Source organism: Oryzias latipes, chromosome 10 (assembly GCF_053564925.1).
Source record: "Oryzias latipes strain Hd-rR chromosome 10, Olatipes_Hd-rR_3.1".
NCBI lineage: Eukaryota > Metazoa > Chordata > Actinopteri > Beloniformes > Adrianichthyidae > Oryzias > Oryzias latipes.
This window is the reverse complement of record NC_136246.1, coordinates 8,315,517-8,337,832: the sequence shown is the minus strand read 5'-3', so window position 1 is coordinate 8,337,832 and position 22,316 is coordinate 8,315,517. Positions and strand designations below refer to the sequence as shown.

The following is a 22,316-nucleotide window of genomic DNA, read 5'->3' as shown; positions in this document are numbered from 1 at the left end:
GATTTTATAAAGAAAAAGCCATGGCCTCCATCCGCCATTTTATGTCGAGATGCCTTATGGGTAAATTGAACTGTACATGTTTGGGGTAGGCCTCTTCTAAACAAAGATTTAAACATGGTATGGACAGGATATTAAAGTTTCTAGTGCACTATTTTTGCAAAATTTTCTAATAGCTTTTCTAAGATGAAACATGTTTATCTTTTCATAGGTAACCTGTTAACACTTCAAGGATTTAAAATGGTGTTTTTGGCCTCGTAGTTAAATAATTTTTTTACAGAACCAACTACACCCACTACTGTTTTTCGTAGCATAAAAGATTGACTTCTCTGAAGCCAAATATTTAAAACCACAAATGACTTGTCAATGTTTGGGAGTTTTTTGGGGAGGAAATCAGGGATTAGAGACAATTGAAGATGATTCCACTTCCGGTAACAAAAACGGCTCAGTATTTTTCTTATATATATTTTTTATCATTTACATATTTTATTCTTTCAAAGTAGAAGCACTTTCTTTAAAAAAAAAAAAAAAACCTTTAATGTAGAAGAGTGTTTGTTCACATGACGGTGAAGAAAAGCCGTGACCTGCGCTCCAGTCATTTTTATAATCAAAGGACCGGAAAATATGCAAACAATTATGAAATGTCACCATGACAGAATATGTTGGATTGTTTATTCCAAATAACACATTTTATTAAACCTTCATGTTTTTTAAACTATTTTATATTTTAATCAGTCCAAAAACGCAAAGAGAACACATTTTACTTTAAAAAAAAGCAAGAAAGCATGTGTCCACAACTTTATTGCATGGTCCCTATTTAAATATAATACATGACGTTGTGATCCATCGCCCAGATACACGATCTTTGTGTGGATGCCCTGGCTGCTCTCATGCCTGCTGTGGTGTCTGACTCCGGGAGGATGGACGCTGTGTCGTCGGGGTGAGTTGTCTCACCAGCAGAGATTACTTTTCTAAACGGTGTCTGACGCTGTTTCTACATCTGCTCGGTAGTTTGTGAAACCCATGGCCGCACATTCCACCCTTTTGTTCGCTCAGGTTTGACGGGGACTTAAGCTAGCCCTGGTGACCGGTTAGCCTCGGTTATTAGCTAGCTTTGCTCAGGTGATGCCGTTTGAAGGGAAGTTCCTCACCTAAGCTAACACGTTGAACTTTCTGAGTTATTTCACCGTGAATAAAAGCAGAACTGTTTTTTTTGGTTTATTTTATGCCGAACTTCATGGCAGTTAACGATAGCTTTCAATTGTGTTAGCAGAGAAGTTAAATTTAGCGACGCTAGTAGAAGCTAATCAGTGAAAAAGCACAGCTCTGCTAAAATACAAACATGCATTCAGTTTGATAATCGACTTTTTTGGCCCAAAATGTTGAAGTCACACAGTGGATAGATCGAAAAATTAGCTGTACTTTTAGTTCACTTCAGGGTCTTAAATAATAATAACCCTTCTCCTTTTTTTTCTTTTAGTTATATTATTATCACACGCATAATAAAAGAAACTCAATGTTAAAGCAAACATGACAGGTTTCAGCTGTTCTTGGTTGGCTTTTCTTCTCCACAGATCTGTGAAATCCGTCATAGGACAGATGGACTAAACTGTATCACATTATAGATTATTTAGGTAATTATTAAGAAATACTTCAATGTCATTGTACAATGACAATAGGCAAATCTTAAGGTTTAAATGAATCTCTTGCCTCACAGTATTACTCTGTAGAAAGTAGGGGTGTAACAATTAATCAAATTACGATCCAAGCAAGTTGTTAATCCAATCGATTTATACCATTATAACATTGTTTCAAAATGAAATTGATTATATTGATATTGGAAAATACCATTTGGGATTGAGACATGGTAGGTTAAAATTAACGCAAAAAATTAGGTTAATTTAAGCAGCAACAACAACAACAAAAGCCTCAAAACGATCTATCTCAAGCAAAAAAACATTTGTTTTCTTGGAATTTTTTTATCCTTGAAGCCCTTGATTTAAACAGTGACATTTGTGTGGTAAGTCTGTTGTAATGGATATGTTGCTGGACATAAGGTTATATATTTTTCAGAAATATCTAGTAATGTTTACACTATTCAGTAACAGCAAAAAGTAATTTGTTACAGTAATATTTTACTTTTTGTAATGCATTCCTCCTAACACTGCAACCGGAGCATTTAAGGTGTCTTTTTTTTTTAAACATCTCCATTTCCTTTGTTTACCATTATTTCTGTCCACAAATTGTAATCTGACTTCCCCACATATTCTATAACAACCTGTGCTGGCTCAGATCAGATCTTCAGAGGCTGAGCTTCTATCCATTATTCTGCTGCTCATCCATAGCCGGGTCACAGGGCAGCAGTCACAGGGAGGTCTGACCTCCTCCTCCATAGAAACTCCCTCCAGGGTTGCTCGGGGAGCCCTAAGGGGCTTCTAGGCCATCTGACGGGCATAATCCCCCCCAGAGCATCCCGGGGTCTCCTCCTGGAGTGACATGTCCAGAACACTTCTCCAAGGAGGAGTCCTGAAGAGATGCTTGAGCTTCCTCAGCTGGCTTCTCTGGACGTGGAGGATCAGGGGCTTTGGTTTGAACTCCTCCGTGTATTTCTGAAGGAGCGGCCCACCACCCTGTGGAGAAAACTCATCACATCACAGCTGGGTGTGTCTGGGATCTCTTTCATTCATGACCCAGATCTGACGACCATAGGTGAGAGTAGGAGCATTAATGGACTTTTGATCTCACCCCCCGTCCTTCCCTCCCTTGTGAGCAAAGTCCCAAAATACTTTAACTTCACCTGGGGGTAGGAGCTCTCCACCCACATGGAGAAGGCTGTAAAAAGTTGAGGTGCTCACATTTGCTGTGTGACTTTTAGTGTATTTTTCCTGCGGTGCCTTTATATTTGTGAATGTCTAGCTAAACCAACAAAAGCGTTGTTATTGTGTTTATTATGAATGTTTTTGCTGAAGTTTTAAGTTTTGTTTTGCGCCATGAACTGAACTGTGAAGGAAATAAACCCAGTTATTTAAAATAAATTCCAAACATACCCACAGGAAACAAAAATCAAGTAAAATAAAACAATCTGACATCACCAACAACACTTAACTTCAGATTGTTTTTCCAACTTTAGCTTAAGTGTTAAAACCTTTTTAGGAATCCAAACAGTAACTTGGTGATCTTCTTCCATCTCCGCTGGTTTGAACATCTTCCAGTTTGGTGGGCATGCCGGCTTCACCGTGTCCGACCTGCACCGCGGATTCAGAGGAGGACACGGGGAGGAGGGGGACGCAGACCTTCAACCACATGCACATGAGGAGAGCTTTCCTGCTGATGAACGACCTCAGGAGGTCCGTGCGGGTCTGTCCTGTGGCTTTAAATGGGCTGTGAAGCCGTGCGTCAGCTCTGATTTGCTTTAGAAGACACGGTTTCAGCAGGGAAGCTAAAAAGTGTCGCACACGTGAGTCACTTTGAGAGAGAGAAGACAAAAGTGTCCAAATAAACTCATGCAGTGCAGCCATATTACTTTAGTTTCTGCTGCAGCTTTTGCTCTTCTACAGCTGACAGAAGCACTCAGTGGATGTTTATTAAATAGTAAGTTTGAAGCAAATATAAAAAAGGACATTCTACATCATTCAACCTGATAGATGCTCCAAATCAGCCCAACAAACAGCAGATGTGACTGTAAACACAATAAATTTCCGGTGTTCTGCTTCTTCAGTAAAAAGACGCTGTGTGACGTCCAGCTGGTGGCTGGGAGTGTGGAAGTGCCAGCTCACAGGGTGGTCCTGGCCTCCTGCAGCCCCTACTTCTGCGCCATGTTCACAGGTGCTGGCGCGCGGCTGCGTGGAGTTGTGCGTTGGTGTTGTGAAGCTCTGCTAATCGTGTGCGTGTGCACGCAGGCGACATGAGTGAGAGCAGAGCCCATCAGGTGGAGATCCGAGAGGTGGACGGACACACACTCAGGAAGCTGGTGGACTACATTTACACGGCGGAAATCGAGGTCTCCGAAGACAACGTGCAGGTAATGCTGAGCGTTTGTTTCAACAAACACAGTAAAAATTTATAAAAAACGAACGTTTGTGAGGAAAAACGCTATTCCCACCTCCTTTGGGGAAACACAGTTGATGTTTTTGATCTGTTTCCAGCAATGAGCAGACGTTCTGACTCAGCTATCTTTGCACATCCGTCACATTGGAGTTTTCTTTCCGGGCTTCAGCCACCTTTTTTAAGGAAATGCTGAAACATGAGCAGACCTCGGGTCAGGTCAGTTACAGACGGAGGATTTTCTCCTTCAGCAGAAATCATGGTTCCTTCCACAGCAGAAAGTCGTCCGGGTTCTTAAGCAGCAGCAGACGTCTATGGTTCAAAGTTCAACGTCTGCCAATGATCCGTTTCTCAGCTGTGGTTGTCTTGTTTTTTTCAATAGAGGTCACTTTGCTTCAGGTTTGTAGCGTAGTCATGGACGCTGACCTAAGCTGAGGCTGTTGTGGGGTCTTCATGTCTTTTGGGAAGGTTTGGGTTGTTGGTGTTTTTACCAGACTGATAGGATATTTTGAGGATATTTTTGGTTCTTATTGACGTTGTCAGGCACTTCCTTTGGGATTGAGTTCTTGAGTTTGGCACTCAGTTGGGTAGGTTTAGAGTTTTTTTTTATTTTAAAATAAAGTATTTTGTGTTTTCTTGTGTTATCTTTGTCTTAATTGTAAATTAGTTTGATGATCTGAAAGTAGCACTTCACTCTGGATTTTTCCCTGAAGATCTATTCTTCTTTAACTTTAGCAGAATTACTAATCAGAATAAAAATCGCATGAAAAACGATCCCTTTTACCCTTTTTCCGGTGAAGTTTTCCTTGAATCCTTCCGTTATTTTTTCTTTATTTACATTTGGAAAAACAAACAGGTTTTCCACAATTGTTCATTTCTGATGATGTTCAGCCTAAAAAAACATCTGATGAAGTCGACTTTATTAAAAGCTCAGTCTAGTCTTTGAAAGAAATTGACTCTGAGGTCGGAAGAAGTCTGGTAACCATCAACCGGGAGCAGCTGAAGCTTTGAAATGTGAACGTCTGAATGTCTGCAGATGTTGGAGCAGATGTTTAGCACATGAGGTGACGGAGGCCACACCAGCCATGCCTCAACTCTTCAGCTCAAGGCTCAGCCCGGTGCAGCTGCAGGCGGGAAACTTCCTCCCATTATTAGAGCCGGAAACGTGTGTGGGAAGAGCCGGGAAATCCTGCCGTTGTTAGCAGGGAGCCTGGCTGATTGGCCTCCCCGCATGTGTCACAACATTTCGACTGCTTTTATTGTTGCCTTTGCATTCCGACCGATCCTTGTGTTCTTGTGTGGGCTTTTCTGCTGGTTTAATGTCACCTTTGAGGAGGTCCCAGGCTGCAGAGCAGCTGCAGGCGGAAGACCGGGGGCGCTAATGGTAGTAGTTGGATCACCTGCTGGGAAGAAATCCATGACTGTAAATGAGAACTGGACTGAGTCGGTGTGACGTCATCCATAGAAAATGGCTTACTTCCAGCTCCAACCAAAATAAAGCTAGTTCAGTCACAATTTTTTTGGTCATAGTTGGCAGTAAGCAGTGATTGGTCTTAGTGGGAGTAGTCGTTTCTATGGTAACAACTCTCACCAATCAGGAGTGAGCTTGCTCAAAGGCCACACCCCTGCTGCCTGAAAGCAGGTGACACGAAATCTGTTAAACGTTTCCAACGTTCAATGTGAGAGCGCCTATTTTTACTGAGGCATCTGATTGGTCGGTTTATAAACTTGAATAACTTTGACTACAGAAGAAAAAGATCATCAGGATTATCAAGAACGTATCAGAGTGAGGATGGTTATTCAATGACTGAGTAACAGCGGTCTATTTCTCTACAGAAGACTATGGGAGTCTGGTTTCCTTGGAACCAGTGGGCACTTCCTGTTTGGAATGTGTGTGTGTGTGTGTGTGTGGGGGGGGGGGGGGGGGGAGATCACTCAATCCAGTTCTCTTATACAGTCAGTGATTCTGAAGAAAAATGCTGTCTGGCCCCACAGATCCGTGTTTTTAGGGGGTGAATTCACTGGGATCCTTCAGACACAGTCCAGCGTGTCTACAGGGTTTGATTTTTAAGGACTGTGACGTAAACGCTTGTTTCTGGCTCTGATTATGTATTCCGCTGCTGTTTAAACACGCAAACTTAATTGGCTGCAAACAATAAATGTTTGTTTAGTTGATGACGTGTTGCGCTTGGTTTGGTTTCACTGGTTGCACGCACGTGCACAGCTCTGAACCGAAGCAGACCGATTGAAAGTCTTTGCTCGTTCTGCCTCCAGGTGCTGCTTCCAGCTGCCAGCCTCCTCCAGCTGATGGACGTCCGGCAGGTTTGCTGTGAATTCCTGCAGGCGCAGCTTCACCCCAGCAACTGTCTGGGCATCAGAGCCTTCGCTGACCTGCACACGTGCACACAGCTCCTCAGCCAGGCCGACGCATACGCTGGTAAGCTGGGAGCTCCTCCTCCGTCAACCCTCACCGCTGTCTGGAGGAGGCTGAGTGAGTGACGCTGGCCGTTTGTCCCTCAGAGCAGCACTTCAGTGAGGTGGTGCAGGGGGAGGAGTTTCTGAGCCTGTCCCTGCAGCAGGTGTGCAGCCTCATCTCCAGCGACAAGCTCACCGTCTCCACTGAGGAAAAGGTCAGAAAAAAGTGTGCTCACTAACAAATACAGCTGAGGCTAAACATGAGAGCAGATGTTTCTACAGGACGACAGTCAGCAGCTGTGCGTCATCTTGCTATCACTGGAGACACAGAGAGCAGGCTAAAAATGTGTGTCTGGGACTCTATTTATGGTTGAAGATGAGGAAATTGTTGAGAAATTCATCCCACATCACAGTGTCTGTGATGGCACATGGATTTTTTTTTCCTCTACAGTAACATAACCTCATCTGGTTCTGGAAGAAACACGTCTTTAATCCCTAAACACCAGAGCTTTAGCTCCAGTGTTGACATTCTTTTTGACAACAGGAACTCCTCAACAGCAATTAAAGGAATTCTGAAGCTGATGTGCAACCCCTTACGGTAGTCATTTTTAAATTTTAGTTTCATTTTAATCTATTTGTTAAGAAAGGGACATTGGATATTAATGAACATTAAAAATCAATGTAAATACTGTAATTGCCTGGCTATAGAGCGCACCTGATTACAAGCTGCACCCTTAATGAGAAACCACTTTTTACATACACAAGCCACACTTGTATACTAGCTGCATGTTTTGGCAGTTCAAGTGTTACGTAACTGAGACCACAGTAGCCTCAGAGAGAGAGTAGTAACCAGTAATTTAGCCTATTTAATTGAACACACCCATATCTGCCAAACAGCATGGACCTCACTTCAGCTCACAGCTCCCTCAGTTCTTTCTCTTTCGGCTTTTCCCATCAGGGGTCGCCACAGCGAATCATCCTTTTCCACCTCACTCTATCATGGACATCTTCTACCCTAACATTAGCCAACTTCATGTCCTCTGTTAAGACATCCAAATATCTCCTCTTTGGTCGTCCTCTTGCCCTCCGGCCAGGCAGCTCCATCTCCAACATCCTTCTACCAATATATCCACTATCCCTCCTCTGAACATGTCCAAACCATCTCAGTCTGGCTTCTCTGACTTTGTCGCTAACACAGGCAACATGAGCCGTCCCTCTGATGTACTCGTTCCTTATCCTGTCTAACCTGGTCACTCCTAAGGAGAACCTCAACATCTTCATCTCTGCTACCTCCATCTCAGCCTCTTGTCTCTGTCTCACTGCTACCGTCTCTAACCCATAGAGCAGAGCTGGTCTCACCACTGTCTTGTACACCTTTCCTTTGAGTCTTGCTGACACTCTTCTGTCACACAACACTCCTGACACTTTCCTCCAACCGCTCCAACCTGCCTGCACTCGCCTCTTCACCTCTTTTCCACAATCCCCATCACACTGAACTGTTGACCCCAAGTACTTAAACTCCTGCACCTTCTTCACCTCAGTCCCCTGTAACCTAACGCTTCTACCTTGATCCCTCTCGTTCAGACACATGTATTCTGTCTTACTACGACTGACCTTCATACCTCTTCTTTCCAGAGCAAACCTCCACCTCTCTAGCTGTTCCTCCACCTGCTCTCTACTCTCACTGCAAATTACAATGTCATCCGCAAACATCATTGTCCAGGGAGATTCCTGTCTTACCTCGTCTGTCAGCCTGTCCATCAGCATAGCAAACAAAAAAGGACTCAAAGCTGATCCTTGGTGTAGTCCCACCTCCACCTTGAACTCCTCTGTCTGACCTACAGCACATCTCACCACCGTCATACTTCTCTCATACATGTCCTGAACTACTCTGACATACTTCTCTGCCACTCCAGACGACCTCATACAGTACCACAGCTCCTCCCTCGGCACCCTGTCATACGCCTTCTCTAAATCTACGAACACACAATGCAGCTCCTTCTGACCTTCTCTGTACTTTTCCATCAACATCCTCAAAGCAAAAATGGCATCAGTGGTGCTCTTACGGGGCATGAAACCATACTGCTGCTCACAGATCTCCACCTTCTTCCTAAGCCTGGCTTCCACTACTCTTTCCCACAGCTTCATTGTGTGGCTCATCAACTTTATTCCTCTATAGTTGCTGCAGTTCTGCATGTCACCCTTGTTCTTAAAGATCGGGACCAGAACGCTTCTCCTCCATTCCTCAGGCATCTTCTCACTCTCTAAAATCCTATTGAACAACCTTGTTAGAAATTCCACTGCTGTCTCTCCTAGGCACTTCCATACCTCCACAGGTAGGTCATCAGGACCAACGGCCTTTCCGCTCTTCATCCTTTTCAGAGCCTTCCTAACCTCATCCTTTCCAATCTCTGCTACTTCCTGCTCCACAACAACCACATCTTCCTCCCTTCTTTCCCTGTCATTTTCCTCGTTCATCAGCTCCTCAAAATACTCCTTCCATCTTTTCTGTACACTCTCTTGGGTTGTTAGCACCTTTCCATCTCTGTCCTTAATCACCCTTATCTGTTGCACGTCCTTCCCATCTCTGTCTCTCTGTCTGGCTAGCCTGTACAAGTCCTTTTCTCCTTCCTTTGTGTCTAACCTGTCATATAGCTCATCGTAAGCTTTCTGTTTGGCCTTTGCCACCTCTCTCTTCACTCTACGCTGCGCTTCCTTGTACTCCTGTCTACCTTCCTCAGTCCTTTCTACATCCCACTTCCTTTTAGCCAACCTCTTCCTCTGGACGCATTCCTGTACTTCCTCATTCCACCACCAAGTGTCTTTACCGTCTTTCCTCTTTCCAGATGACACACCTAGCACCTTCCTACCTGTTTCCCTGATAATCTCTGCTGTAGTTTCCCAGTCCTCTGGAAGCTCATCCTGACCACCCAGGACCTGCCTCAACTTCTGCCTAAATTCCTCACAAGTTTCTTCATTCTGTAGCTTCCACCACTTGGTCTTCTTTTCTGTTTTCCCTCTCTTCTTCTTCCTGACCTCCAGAGTCATTTTACACACCACCATGCGGTGCTGTCTGGCTACACTCTCTCCTACCACCACTTTGCAGTCATTAACCTCTCTCAAATGACCTCGTCTACATAGGATGTAGTCCACCTGAGTACTCCTACCTCCACTTCTGTATGTCACTCTATGTTCCTCTCTCTTCTGGAAGTAAGTGTTGACTACAGCCATTTCCATCCTCTTCGCAAAGTCCACCACCATCTGTCCCTCCAGATTCCTTTCCTTCACACCAAACCTGCCCATCACCTCCTCATCACCTCTGTTGCCCTCACCAACATGCCCATTAAAGTCTGCTCCAATAACAACTCTCTCTCCTCTGGGAAAACTCTCTATGACCTCATCCAACTCACTCCAGAATCTCTCCTTCACTTCTAACTCACAGCCAACCTGTGGCGCATACCCACTGACTACATTCACCATCACCCCTTCGATTTCTAACTTTAAGCTCATCATCCTGTCTGAGACTCTTTTCACTTCTAGAACACTGTTTACAAACTCCCCCTTCAGAATCACTCCTACCCCGTTTCTCTTCCTATCAACACCATGATAGAACAGTTTGTATCCTCCTCCAATACTACGTGCCTTGCTGCCCTTCCACCTTGTCTCCTGCACACACAGTACATCTACCTTCCTTCTCTCCATCATGTCTGCCAGCTCTCTGCCTTTCCCTGTCATTGTGCCAACGTTAAGAGTCCCTATTCTCAAACCTATGTTCCTGCCTTTTCCCTTCTCTCTCTGGCCACGGACCCTTCTGCCTCCCCTCTTTCTTCCACCAACAGTAGTCAAATTTCCACCGACACCCTGTAGGTTAACAGCATCGGTGGCGGTCGTTGTTAACCCGGGCCTCGACCGATCCGGTATGTCTAAAGTGTTGTGGATGATTCGCATGGTTATTTTGGCAATTTTTACGCCGGATGCCCTTCCTGACGCAACCCTCTCTATTTATCCGGGCTTGGGACCGGCACAGAAGTTACTGGCTTGCAACCCCCCAGCTCCCTCAGTTATGGTGTGAAAATTCACACTCAGATTCTCCACTTCCCATGAGTCTTAGGGGTTTAAGGCGGGGCTAACCCCCAGTTCGCCACACTAGCCACGGTTACATGGGAAGAATATCTTGATCGGATCAATGGTCGGGTTAAAATTCACCCCTGCACATGGGATCAGAAAACCTTTTTCCGATGGCTCTCACTTTCGGTCGGAATGAATCATTTGGGCATGCGCAGTAGTGTTGAAAAGGACTGAGCGACATTTACTTCTGCTTCCCCAAACTCGCTGCGTGAGCTGGCGGCTCTCCCGAGTCCTGCAGCCGCTAACCCAGAGCGGCGGGACGGCTCGCAGTCTGAATTCTCCCACACATAACAAAACAAACAAAAAACACGCACACCGAACAAGCATCCTCCTCCCCTCAGACACGAAGTTATTAATCCGGCTCCTCTGTTCACTCGGGTGCCAGTGGACCGAGTGAGCGTCGGGGGGCACGAAGTGCTCCTGCCCCGCATCTCCCTCGTGAGGGGTGAAAGAGAGGGGAGAGCCAGCGGGGCGAGAGCGGAGCGGCGCTTTTCACGGGGCGTCTGCAGAGCAGCTGGTCGGTCCCTTATGAGCTCCAAAGCTTTATCTCAGCGAAACACCGTCTATGCGTGACGTAAACCAGAGCAGAAGTGACACACGATCAGAATGACCGTTTACATGCTCCACGATCGGATAAACGATCGGTATAACGCACCTATCTCGATCGGAAAGAAATTTTGATCCGAACGAGTCTGATCGGGGCAGAATATTCCGAACGGCGCGTTTACATGACGCATGTTCTTTCCGATCAGGCGTTCATTCCGATTACTTTTGTCCATGTAAACGCGGCTACTGTGTTGTAGATTGAGGATGTAAATGTGCTGAAACGCGGTTAAGAAGGAGCATGGAGCTGCAGCCGAACGCGAGAGCAGCTCTCCCCTCCTTCCGCCTGTAACATGGCAGCAATGTGGAAATAACAGGGCTGGATGAAAAAACACACCAGTAGAAGAGAGCAGCAGTGACTTATAAGTGCGTGCAGCACGCGCCTATGCGTGCTCTATGGGGCCCTGAGCTGCGCGTGCCAGAAGTTTCCTTCCACAACAGTGAAGGAAACTTCTGTCACGCAGCAGACCGGCTTTTCCAAAGCCGTTGGTGATGGTGGATTATTTCACCCTGCTTTTAACGATTTCTTTTAACTTGAAAGCTGCGTCATATTGTAGTGGCGGTCACGTGCACGTTGGGTCTAATGGCACCAAAGGATTGTGGGATGCGGCTGAGCATGGGTGTTTCTTTTATTGCACCATGACTAAAGAGCTGAAGTGAGGTCCATGCTGTTTGGCTGCTTGAGTGTGTGTCAAAGCTATCGCGCTTGTTGCTGGACAAAGAATTATACAGAGAGTCTCCCCTCTGAGGCTGCCGGAGCGCTCCTGGCGGCCGTTAAATCAAAGCATTAATTAGCCGCATCACTGAATAAGCCGCAGGGTCAAAGGTTGGTGACAAAAGTAGCGGTTTATAGTCCGGAAAATACGGTATGTCAGATTTTAGCCACAGGCTAATTTCCATCTGCAGGAGGAAGAAGAAACCATAGATAAGAATTTAAAACAGAGGCAGAAGACAAAATCCAAATAGAAATGCAGCATAAACCTAAACCAAATAGAATGATTTAAAATCAGTATAAACAATGTTCTGATTCACATGTGATCAAGCATTTGAGATTTCTGAAGCCACACTTCCAACGGTTTTATTCAAACGTGTACGTCCTCCTATTTGAATAGCTATGCTGTTCCAGAAAGTCGAATCCTCTCCAAGACCGTAATCTGTTGCATATCAGTGCAAAGCCGACACTCAAAGCCTCTTTTCTCTGCGTCAGCATCCGGTTGATGGCATGAGCGGTCGGAGTCACCGTGTGTCAAAGAGTGTGTATTATTCAGGTGTCGCCAGTGACGTCTCCAGTGTTAAAGGGCGAACATCTGTAGATGTTCTTCATCTTAGCAGATATGTTCTCCCCCTGTAGGTATTTGAGGCCATGATAACCTGGATCAAACACAACAAACTGGACCGCCTGCAGTTCATGCCCACACTAATGGAGCACGTCAGACTTCCTCTGCTGTCCAGAGATTACCTGGTTCAGGTAAAAAAACCCTTGTTCCTGTCAGACGATCATCATGTCTGTGAAGCTCTATTCCTTTACCGTACCGCTATTAGAAGTTTCTTTTTCTCCTCGGTTACAGGCTTTTAGGAAGGTTTTTTTTTACTCTCAGGGTTTGTAAAGCTTTATGAAACAACACTTAAAGTTTAAAGTTTCAGATTTTTCATAAAGTGAGTAGTGTTTGTTTTTTAAAGTCCCCCTATGATGTTAAAAAAAAAACATTCCCAACAAACAACAGCGACTGACAGTCTCTATTCTCCAAAGTTTCTCTTTAGTAGGGATGGGTATCGTTAAGGTTTGAACTGTACTACTACTCTTATCAATACTGCTTATCGATCCGGTATTTTAACGATACTCTTATCGATACTTTTTGAGGACAAAAAATAAGTAACAAATTAAGAACATAAAGTGTTCTATTTCCTCATTATGATGTGATGCTAGCACATGCAGATTGTTGAATTCCCTCACACAGCAAATAAAATGAAATGCCAGAAAGAAAATCCCTGTTCACACGTAACTTTTGAAATACGTGTGGTCAGAGCTGAAGGTTTTTCTTGGCTTCATGGACCCAGAGGAAGGAAGGGTTAAGTTTAGCATTACAGGTTAGGTTTAGAACACCAGGGGCCTCATTTATAAAACTTTGCGTAGGATTTGCGTCAGAAGTGGCGTACGGATGAAACATAGGATGTGCGTACGCACAGAAATATTCTGATTTATAAAACCGTGCGCACGCACATCCTACGGATTTATTCCTTAATAAATCACAATCAATTCTAAATGCAGCGCAGCTTTTGCGGCTTCATGACACGCCCATAGTTGCCCATAAATAGTCCGTGAAACGCCCACAAATTAATATTCATTGATTGAGAAACCATGGCACACACAGAGAGGAAATGAAAAAAACGTAACTTCACTCAATGTGAAGTAGAAGTTATCGTTGGCGAGGTGGAAAAGAGGAGAAGAATATTGTTTGGAGGGCACAGTGTGGGCATTACTAATGCCAAAAAGGCACTTGAGTGGCAAACGGTGGCGGACGCCGTAAATGCTGTAGCCTCACAACCTCGGACCGTGGCCGGAATAAAAAGCCCGCAGAGGTCCAACAGGACGGCTCGAGGAAGTCTGAACCGGCTCATAAGCCACTCGTCCTTGTTTGCCAGCAAGTCTTCTTGCTGTCTAAAGATGCGTTCACTCCGAATTCTTCCATTTGCCACATCTTCTAAGAGCGCAAGATCATTTCACCCGTTTTTGTGCGTACGCCTGGGTCAGAGCTTGCGTGAAGGACCGCACATTATCCCGTCAAGTTTGCTTTTTATAAATCTCAATTATTGCGTAGAGAGTGGCGTACGCCTTCTTTGGTGCGTACGCAACGTTTATAAATGAGGCCCCAGATGATTCCTGAGCGCAGCTGTTTCTGCAGCTCACCGCTCCTCCAGAGGATGCATCAAATGCAGAGAATACATTTCAAGTAACTATGTGCGCGACAGCTAATGGGAATTTAACTTTAAGTTTCATTTAAATACATGAGGCCAACAACAAAATGCAACCTTAGATGCCCTTAAAATACATGCAGGGAATGCAGGAAGGCGCCATCTTCTCTTCTCTGATGCTCTTTGGCCCTTTGACATCATTATGACTCATTGATTCAAAAAGAGCATCTTTGGGACAGTTTGACAGCGATTTAAAAGGAGAAAAACAAAGATGAGAAGATTTTTTTTATTACATTAGTTTCATAAGAAAAATGCCACGCGTACATGTCAAAAACTCCCAAAACATGATTTTCATCGGAAGGGGACTTTAAATGGTTTAAAGTTCAAACAAATATTTGTTTAATATATTCATTGTCAACAGGGTTCAATTTAAACAAAGTCCCTCCTGATGGGAGCAGGTGTAGCTCACTTATTTGTGTCTCCAGATTGTTGAGGAGGAAGCCTTGATAAAGAACAACAACACCTGCAAAGACTTCCTGATTGAAGCCATGAAGTATCACCTGCTGCCGGCTGACCAGCGGCACCTCATCAAGACCGACCGAACCAGACCGCGGACACCTGTCAGCAACCCCAAGGTCCAAAAAAACCCCAAAACCCTCACGGGACGGGTGTCTGCTGGCGCCACAGACCTCAGTCTTCCATGTTGACCCGTCTTGCAGGTGATGGTCGTGGTGGGGGGTCAGGCGCCCAAAGCCATCCGCAGTGTGGAGTGTTACGACTTCCAAGAGGATCGCTGGTACCAAGTGGCCGACCTGCCGTCCAGACGCTGCAGGGCGGGTGAGTTACCTCCTGACGCCAAAATCCGGATCAGAAGGTCAAACTTTGAAGGAGGTGACGAGGAAAGCTCACGGTGGTTCAAAACCGATTTCCTCCGTCATTTTCTAGGCGTGGTTTCCATGGGAGGCCGCGTGTTCGCAGTCGGGGGCTTCAACAGTTCGCTGCGAGAACGCACGGTGGACGTGTATGACGGCGCCAAAGATCAGTGGGAGTCCGTGGCGAGCATGCAGGAGCGCCGTAGCACGCTGGGAGCTGCCGTGCTGCAGGATCTGCTCTACGCCGTGGGCGGCTTTAATGGGAGCATAGGTACCAATCCCAGCGCTTCACACAGAAACACGCCGTTTCAGCAGCTGCTCTGTGGTCCTGATGAGGGATTTATTTCTGAAGCACAAAGTCCCAGGAGCTGTCGGTAAATGCTGCCCAAAAAGAGTAAAAACTTCAGTCCACTTTATGCCCCAACTATGTCCTCTGAAATTCAGAAATGCCCTGACTATACGACGTACAGACAGTGTTTGAAGTGTGGAACCTGGGTATTCCAGGATTGATTAAGGGGATCTTATTAGATCTGCTGGGTTTCTCTTCATTCCAGACATAAAAACTGAAACCTTTAGCTTGAAGATGAGATAAAATAATAGTTTTCTGAAAAAAAAAGGATCGTAAACCGAGCCAAGCTCATCATTCTGGGGGTTTCTCTACGTTAGACCCCCCCCCCACAAAACCTTTTTAATTCGGTTTAACCCTTTAACAGCGACAGCAAAACCTAAACTTTCATCTGTTTATGCAATTAACGGATTCTGATGGGACAGAATCTACCGACGTACATGGATTACACTTTACTTCTGTGCGTTTTAGAACCTGCTGGAATTGTGTTCCTTGCCTGAAAGAATCGAGTAGTTCCGGTAGTTGAAAGTAGTAGTTTTGGATTTAGTTTAAAACCTCTTCAACCTCCGGCTCCTAACAGGATGGAGGTCAGGAGGAGCTGCTGTTGATGCCAGCAGAGCCGACATTCAATCCTCAGCTGGACACAGACGCCGTCATGGTAAATCCATAGACTGTATAAGAGGACTGGACTGGGTCAGTGTGACGTCATCCATCCAAAACTACTTACTTCTGGCTCCGACCAAATCCATTCGACTCAGTTGCCATGTATTTCGTAATACGGATGCCGCCACGTTGAAAACAGTCGACAATGATTGGTCCGAGTCGCTCTGAGTCATCGTATCTATGGCAACTACTGTCGCCATTGCCAGAGAAACGATGACTCAGAGCGACTCTGACCAATCATGACGGCGCCCGTATCAGGAAGTAATGGTGAGGGATTGGGCCTCATTTCAGGAGAGCCGGCGGTAAGGTGGCGTCACACCACGACTCGTCTTTACAGACTTCGTTTTTACAGTCTATGGTTGGAACCAGACGATGTCAGTTAGCGGTCGGTCTGAGTTATCGTTTCTATGGCAACCCCTCTCACCAATCAGGAGTGAGCTTTGTTGGAAGTCCACACCCCTGCCACTTGAAAGCTGCCTACACGAAATTGTTTCTCACGTTCAACAAGAGGCCACCTACTTTTATTGAGGCATCAGATTGGTCAGTTTATAACTTAAGTAACTTGAGATACCGACAAAATATCATGAAAAATGAAGATGGACAAGAAAATATGAAAAAAAAATAACTGGAACTGCGTTGTACCGCACCACGTAACAAATAGTCCGCTTTTTGTGAGAAAAGCGATCCAAATTGGAAAAAAACAAGAATTAACGACTACAAACTGGTTAATATTTATTGCTTTTGTAAGTGACCATGGTATAGGTGGGTTCATGGCCGACGAAGTGTCCATTATCACTTCTTAACCCACTTCGCTTGGCGTCGGACGGTTCAGGCTTCCACGGCATGCATTAAAAAGTGATAATGCACACTTCGTCGGCCATTAACGTGGGGGTTTCCTCCTGAGACTCTGAATCCACAAGCACCGCCTCCGTCTTCATCATTCCCTGTTTTCATCTTCCAGGTCTGTCGACTGTGGAGGTGTACAACCAGAAAACCAACGAGTGGCTGTATGTGGCGCCCATGAACACGCGGCGCAGCAGTGTGGGCGTGGGGGTGGTTGATGGTGAGCACATCAGCTGAGTGACGAGTGTCTAGATGAGCCAAATCCCTCCTTCACGTGTGTGTTTGTGTGTGTGTAGGTAAGCTGTATGCAGTGGGGGGGTACGATGGAGCGTCCCGTCAGTGTCTCAGTACCATGGAGGAGTACGACCCGGTCTCTGATCAGTGGTGCTACGTGGCTGACATGAGCACACGGAGAAGTGGAGCAGGTACTTGTAATGTGAATGGGCCCCAAAGGCCGGTACCGGTCCGTGGGACAGTTGGTACCAGACCACAGGGATAAAAAACATTACCTACAGTTTTTATTTTGGAAATCTACTGGATTCTCTTCACCACATCCGACTCATTCTTGACACATGTCGACACTCGGTGACGTGTTAGAAATCCAACCACTAGTTTTTTTTTTTTAAAGACCGCTAAATTGACACCGCCTAGCTAGCAAAGTTAACAAAAACAAACACATTTGGAAAGTTTCTTTTAGCAGAACAGAGTCAGTAAGGAAACAGAAAAAAAGAAAGCGGCATCTTAAGCTGCATTTACACTGCAGGTCTTGATGCCCATATCTGATTTTCTGACTATATCCGATTTTTTTGATGACCCGCTTACATCATCTTTTAAAAGTGACCCGTATCTGATTTTTGCATTTACACTATACAATGCTGAAACTATCAAACGTAGATGTTCTGAGGACTACGTAGCAGCATTTCCGTCTTCCGCGGACCTCTTTCGGACTTTTGTGACTGCGGTTGTCATGGAGGCAACGCAGCAACGAAGGAGGCGTTGCCTTGGGCGCTGCTGAGGGGAGAGGAAAAAGGAGGGCTACTCGGCCGTCTTATGTGCTCTCTGAGTTTTGAATGAGGAAGTGTTTGCAGACGTGCTGTACTAACGGTTTGATCCAAGTGTTGAACCTTTCCTGAGCGATGACTTCTCTTTTTCCGACCATGGTCAGAAACACACGGGAGATTTCCTCCAGGGCCGAAAGCGGATTCTCCTTTGGGGTTCACTTTCCCGTTCTGAACCCTCAGCCTCCAGAGTGGGTTAAGAAAGACTCCAAAACTTTTGGGGGAGACACCTTATTTTTAATTTACGGTTCTCCGACACTCCCCCGCTCCACGCTCACACCCCCTCTCCTCTCCTTACACACACACACACACACTCAGCATGTGCGGTCCCCATCATACACACCCCCACTCCGCAACACAAGCAAAGAATTAAACGGCTTCTAGCCTGTTCCAGAGCAACGGTGTCCCGCTTCATTAAATAACAGCGGTTTCCGACTACGGTCTGAAGCCTGAGGCTGAAAGGTAACACACTGACAGCAAAATCAGCGCACAAAAGCACTTTAATAAGTCATGTGATCTCAGTTGGTGGTGTCCTGAGTTGACGTCACTGACGTACGACTCGCATTTACTGGCGAATATCCGATTTGTCTGCTTACATGGCACACGCAAATGCACGTATCCGATTCGTTTCCGATTTATTTCCACATATGAATGAGGGCTGTATCCGATCTGAGAAAATCGGAATCCATGCGCTTTTGTCCTGCTTACACATTCACCGGTCATATCCGATCTGTGCCACATGAGAGGAAAAAATCGGAATTGGGTCACTTGAACCATGCAGTGTAAAGGCGGCCTAACAGCCAAAAACCTTGACTCCAAATGTGGATTATTGTGACAGTTTTTCCCACAGACCATAATAATAATGCAGAATATTCAGCATCCGGCTGTCTAATGCTATGAGGATGCTGCTAATAAAGTTGTTCAAACTTCAAATTCATGTTAATGATGATATCTAGAAAATCCTTAAAGTCAGACGAGGCTGAAGTTGGTGTTTTCCTTTAAGCTTCCACTTTAAAAGTTAAATGTTAAATTAAGCTTTTAATGTTTAATTTATACATTTTTATTCATGAAAATATTTTATATTATGCAGCTTTCTGTTATTTGTCTCCACTAAGTTGTTTTAAAGCAGATGATCAATATGCAAAAGTGTTATATTCTTTGATCTAGAGTATAAATAAAGTTTAAAGCAGCTGCAGATTTTTTACAGAGGATGAAGATGAACTTTACCCTCAAAAGTTAAGGTAAAAAATAAATAAGGAAAGAAAATTGCCAACTTCAGCCCGGCGTGAGCGGTTCATGAAAATGCTGTCTGACATGAAGGCAGTCTGTGGCCTGGAAGAGGTTGGAGGGCAACTGTTGCTAACATTTTGACGTGTTGACAGCTCCCTCTAGTGGACAGGAGGTGGACACGTGTGCAGCATGCATTCATATAAAACTTCAGTTTGTGTCAAAGTATTTTATGATCCACAAAGGAAAAGTGAGTCTTCCAAAAGCAGAATGTTGGTGTAAGGCTACGTTCCCACTGCAGGCTGAACGACCCAATTCTGATTTTTTGCCCCTATGCGGCCTGTATCTGATCTTTTCATGACAGTCTGAACGACCCAGATCCGATCTTTTCAAATGTGACCCAGGCCACTTGGGTATGTGGTCCTGAATTCGATACGTATCCGATCTTTTGAAATGCGACCGCCCTCTGAAGGGCCAGGCCGCATGAATCCGACCCATACGTCATCGACACGCTACAAAGGTCATCATTCTGAAGTTGAAGTAAGCGGGACGAGAACATAATCATCAACCATGGGGGACGATGCTGCTGAGACCAGTCAGTGGAAGGGAAGTGAGGTCACCGATTGGATTCATATTTGGGGTGACAGCTCTATTCAGGCCAAACTCAATCGATCTTATCACAGCCGGGCGGTTTTTGAAAACATTTCCAGTGAAATGGCCAAGCGTGGTGTTGAACCTTTTCCACAATTACTTTTTTTTCCCCCTTTCCGACCGTGGTCAAAAAAAGCGTGGGGGACCGAAGGCGGATCCTCCTCCGGAGTTCACTTCCCCCAGATAATTAATAAAATAAATGTAATAATGCAAAAAGAGCTCCGCTGTTGACAACACTGTTGTTGACATCCATTGCTAACGTTAGCTACTTCCACAAACAACGCGTGACGTCGTTCACCGTTAAATACTCTTCTGCGCATGCGGGTCACTTCTGGGTCATTTCACGGTCACACAGGAGATCACAAAAGTTCACATTTAATTGGAAATGTGAACGGCCTTGCAAAAAAAATCAGATTTTTTCAAAAAATCTGAATTGAGCATTAAGCCCTGCAGTGTGAACGTAGCCTTAGTTTTACGTGAGCTGATCAAAAACCCCAAAAAACAGGAATTTATCTTTTGTTTTTGTTTTTCCATGGAATGCAATGTTCTGAACTCAAACTGCAGATGTCAGTGTTGCTGAGCGCTGAGGTCAGCAGGGGTTCTTTGGGCTCGGGCCCGTCTGAGGACGGTTGTGGCGTTTCCCCTGCAGGCGTTGGCGTGCTGGGCGGCCTGCTGTACGCAGCAGGAGGACACGACGGCCCTCTGGTGAGGAAGAGCGTGGAAGTGTTCGACCCACAGGCCAACACCTGGAGACTGGTCTGCGACATGAACATGTGTCGTCGAAACGCAGGTGAGAGGACGGCCTCTGGGATTCACGGCCACCCCCTGCGGCGTGTTGAGGAAACGCACGTTTGATTTCCAGCCTGCTTTGATCCTCAGGTGTGTGCGCCGTTAACGGACTTCTGTACGTGATTGGAGGAGACGACGGCTCCTGTAACCTCTCCTCTGTGGAGTTTTATAATCCCGCCACGGATAAGTGGAGCCTCATTCCCACCAACATGAGCAACGGCCGCAGTTATGCAGGTGAGCCAGGCTTCACGACACCAAGAGGGGCATCTAACCTGTGCTCACCCCTCTGCCCCTCCCTCCTGCAGGGGTGGCGGTCATCGACAAGCCGCTCTGACCCCAGCGGCGCCTGCACCCACCCTTCAGACGTCTGACCGGAGCTCAGAACTCCTGGATCGGAGCCGCAGCTGAGGTTTAGGTCGGCTTTCATTTCAGCAGCGTGACTTCTGAGGAGGTTGCTGTGGATCAGCGGCAGCCGCAGCAGCCGCAGGACTCGAGGGTTACGGCAAATGCCATGACCAGCCGGCCTGGAAGGTGGGTGTCAGGCGGAGCTCCTGTGTGGGAAGAACCAGCGTCAGCGGAGGCGCCCGAATCATCAATCATGACCACGCACAGCAACCGAGCGCTCGCACCCACGGCTCAGGAGAACGTCCGGCCAATGACAGCCACACTTTGCAGCGCTGGCTTGTGATTGGCCGTCACAGGAGCATTTTTGCAGCCTGTGTCCAAAATGCCAACTCATCACTCAGCTCGATCATGGAAGTTGGGTTTGTGTTTGCTCCAAATGCAGCGTCTGGACCTGGAGGACGTGTGAGCATTGAATGTTCCCGTGGTGAGCGGGGACTAGATGGGCTCTGACAGACGGCTGAAGCTTGATCTGCACTGACCGCCGCAGCTCCTGACTGTCTGAGCCACTGACCTGCTGTCAGTTCTGACCCTAAAGGCCACAACTGAAGATGCTTTTATTGCTGAGTCGCCGTTTGTTTTTGTTTTTTTGCACTGTACAGGATCAGCTGTAAAGTTGGCAAAGACTCTGGCTTGTATTTATTGTTTCTGCTAAACCGAATCTATGTATCTGTTCATATAAAGAAAGTCTTTATTATTTTTTATTCCGTCTGGTGACTTCAAAGCCTTTTTTTGATCTTTTACACAAAAATTGAGCCCAGAATTTCTCTGAATGTGACTCCAAACATCGAGGAGAATCTGAGTTTGTTTCAGTGATGAAGAAAAACCATAATGCAGATGAAAACCTCTGAAGGTTTGGGCCCCCCAGGTAAGAAAGTGATGATATTGTGCATCAAGAAGCCAAGGAAACATCTTCTAAAGGCATCAGATTACAGATCTGTTATTTCCATTATTTACCCTTTCAAAATAAGGGCGTGTGCAGGACGTTAGCCCCCTGCAGAGAGATTACCCAGGTGTCTCAGCTGTTTGTAGTCTCTCAGTTCTTGTTGGAGGGATCTTCCTCCATTCTTGTTGTTGAGGTCAGGTGATAAACCTTCAGTTTACGCCTCCTAATGTGCGTAGAGCAAACTTGTCTGAGTCTCGCCAAATTCAGATAAATGATATTGATCATTCTTGTTTTATTTTCCCTGTTATTCTGGTGCTCTACAAATAACTTTGGTGACCTTTCAGAGAGTTCTGCATTCAGATGTTGTTGGAAGAGGAACAGTTTGTCTGACATTCGCATGTCGGACAGTCATTTTTCTGATCTTTCCAACAACACACGAATGCAGCATTTCTCTAAATTAGCGTTCTACGCCGATGGAC

The 22,316-nt window shown here is 45.7% G+C and overlaps 1 protein-coding gene across 1 annotated transcript; it reads left to right on the top strand.

The window, feature by feature from the left end:
• The first annotated feature begins 77 nt into the window (after nt 1–77).
• Nucleotides 78–21,655, top strand: klhl3 (kelch-like family member 3). Its single transcript, XM_023958958.2, has 16 exons — nt 78–117; nt 852–937; nt 3,210–3,344; nt 3,716–3,822; nt 3,897–4,018; nt 6,316–6,478; nt 6,562–6,671; nt 12,539–12,655; nt 14,586–14,735; nt 14,820–14,937; nt 15,046–15,243; nt 16,943–17,044; nt 17,121–17,249; nt 20,410–20,550; nt 20,640–20,783; nt 20,855–21,655. The coding sequence occupies exons 1-16, from the start codon at nt 115–117 to the stop codon at nt 20,881–20,883; spliced, it is 1,854 nt and encodes a 617-aa protein (XP_023814726.2). The 5' UTR covers nt 78–114; the 3' UTR covers nt 20,884–21,655.
• The last annotated feature ends 661 nt before the right edge of the window (nt 21,656–22,316 follow it).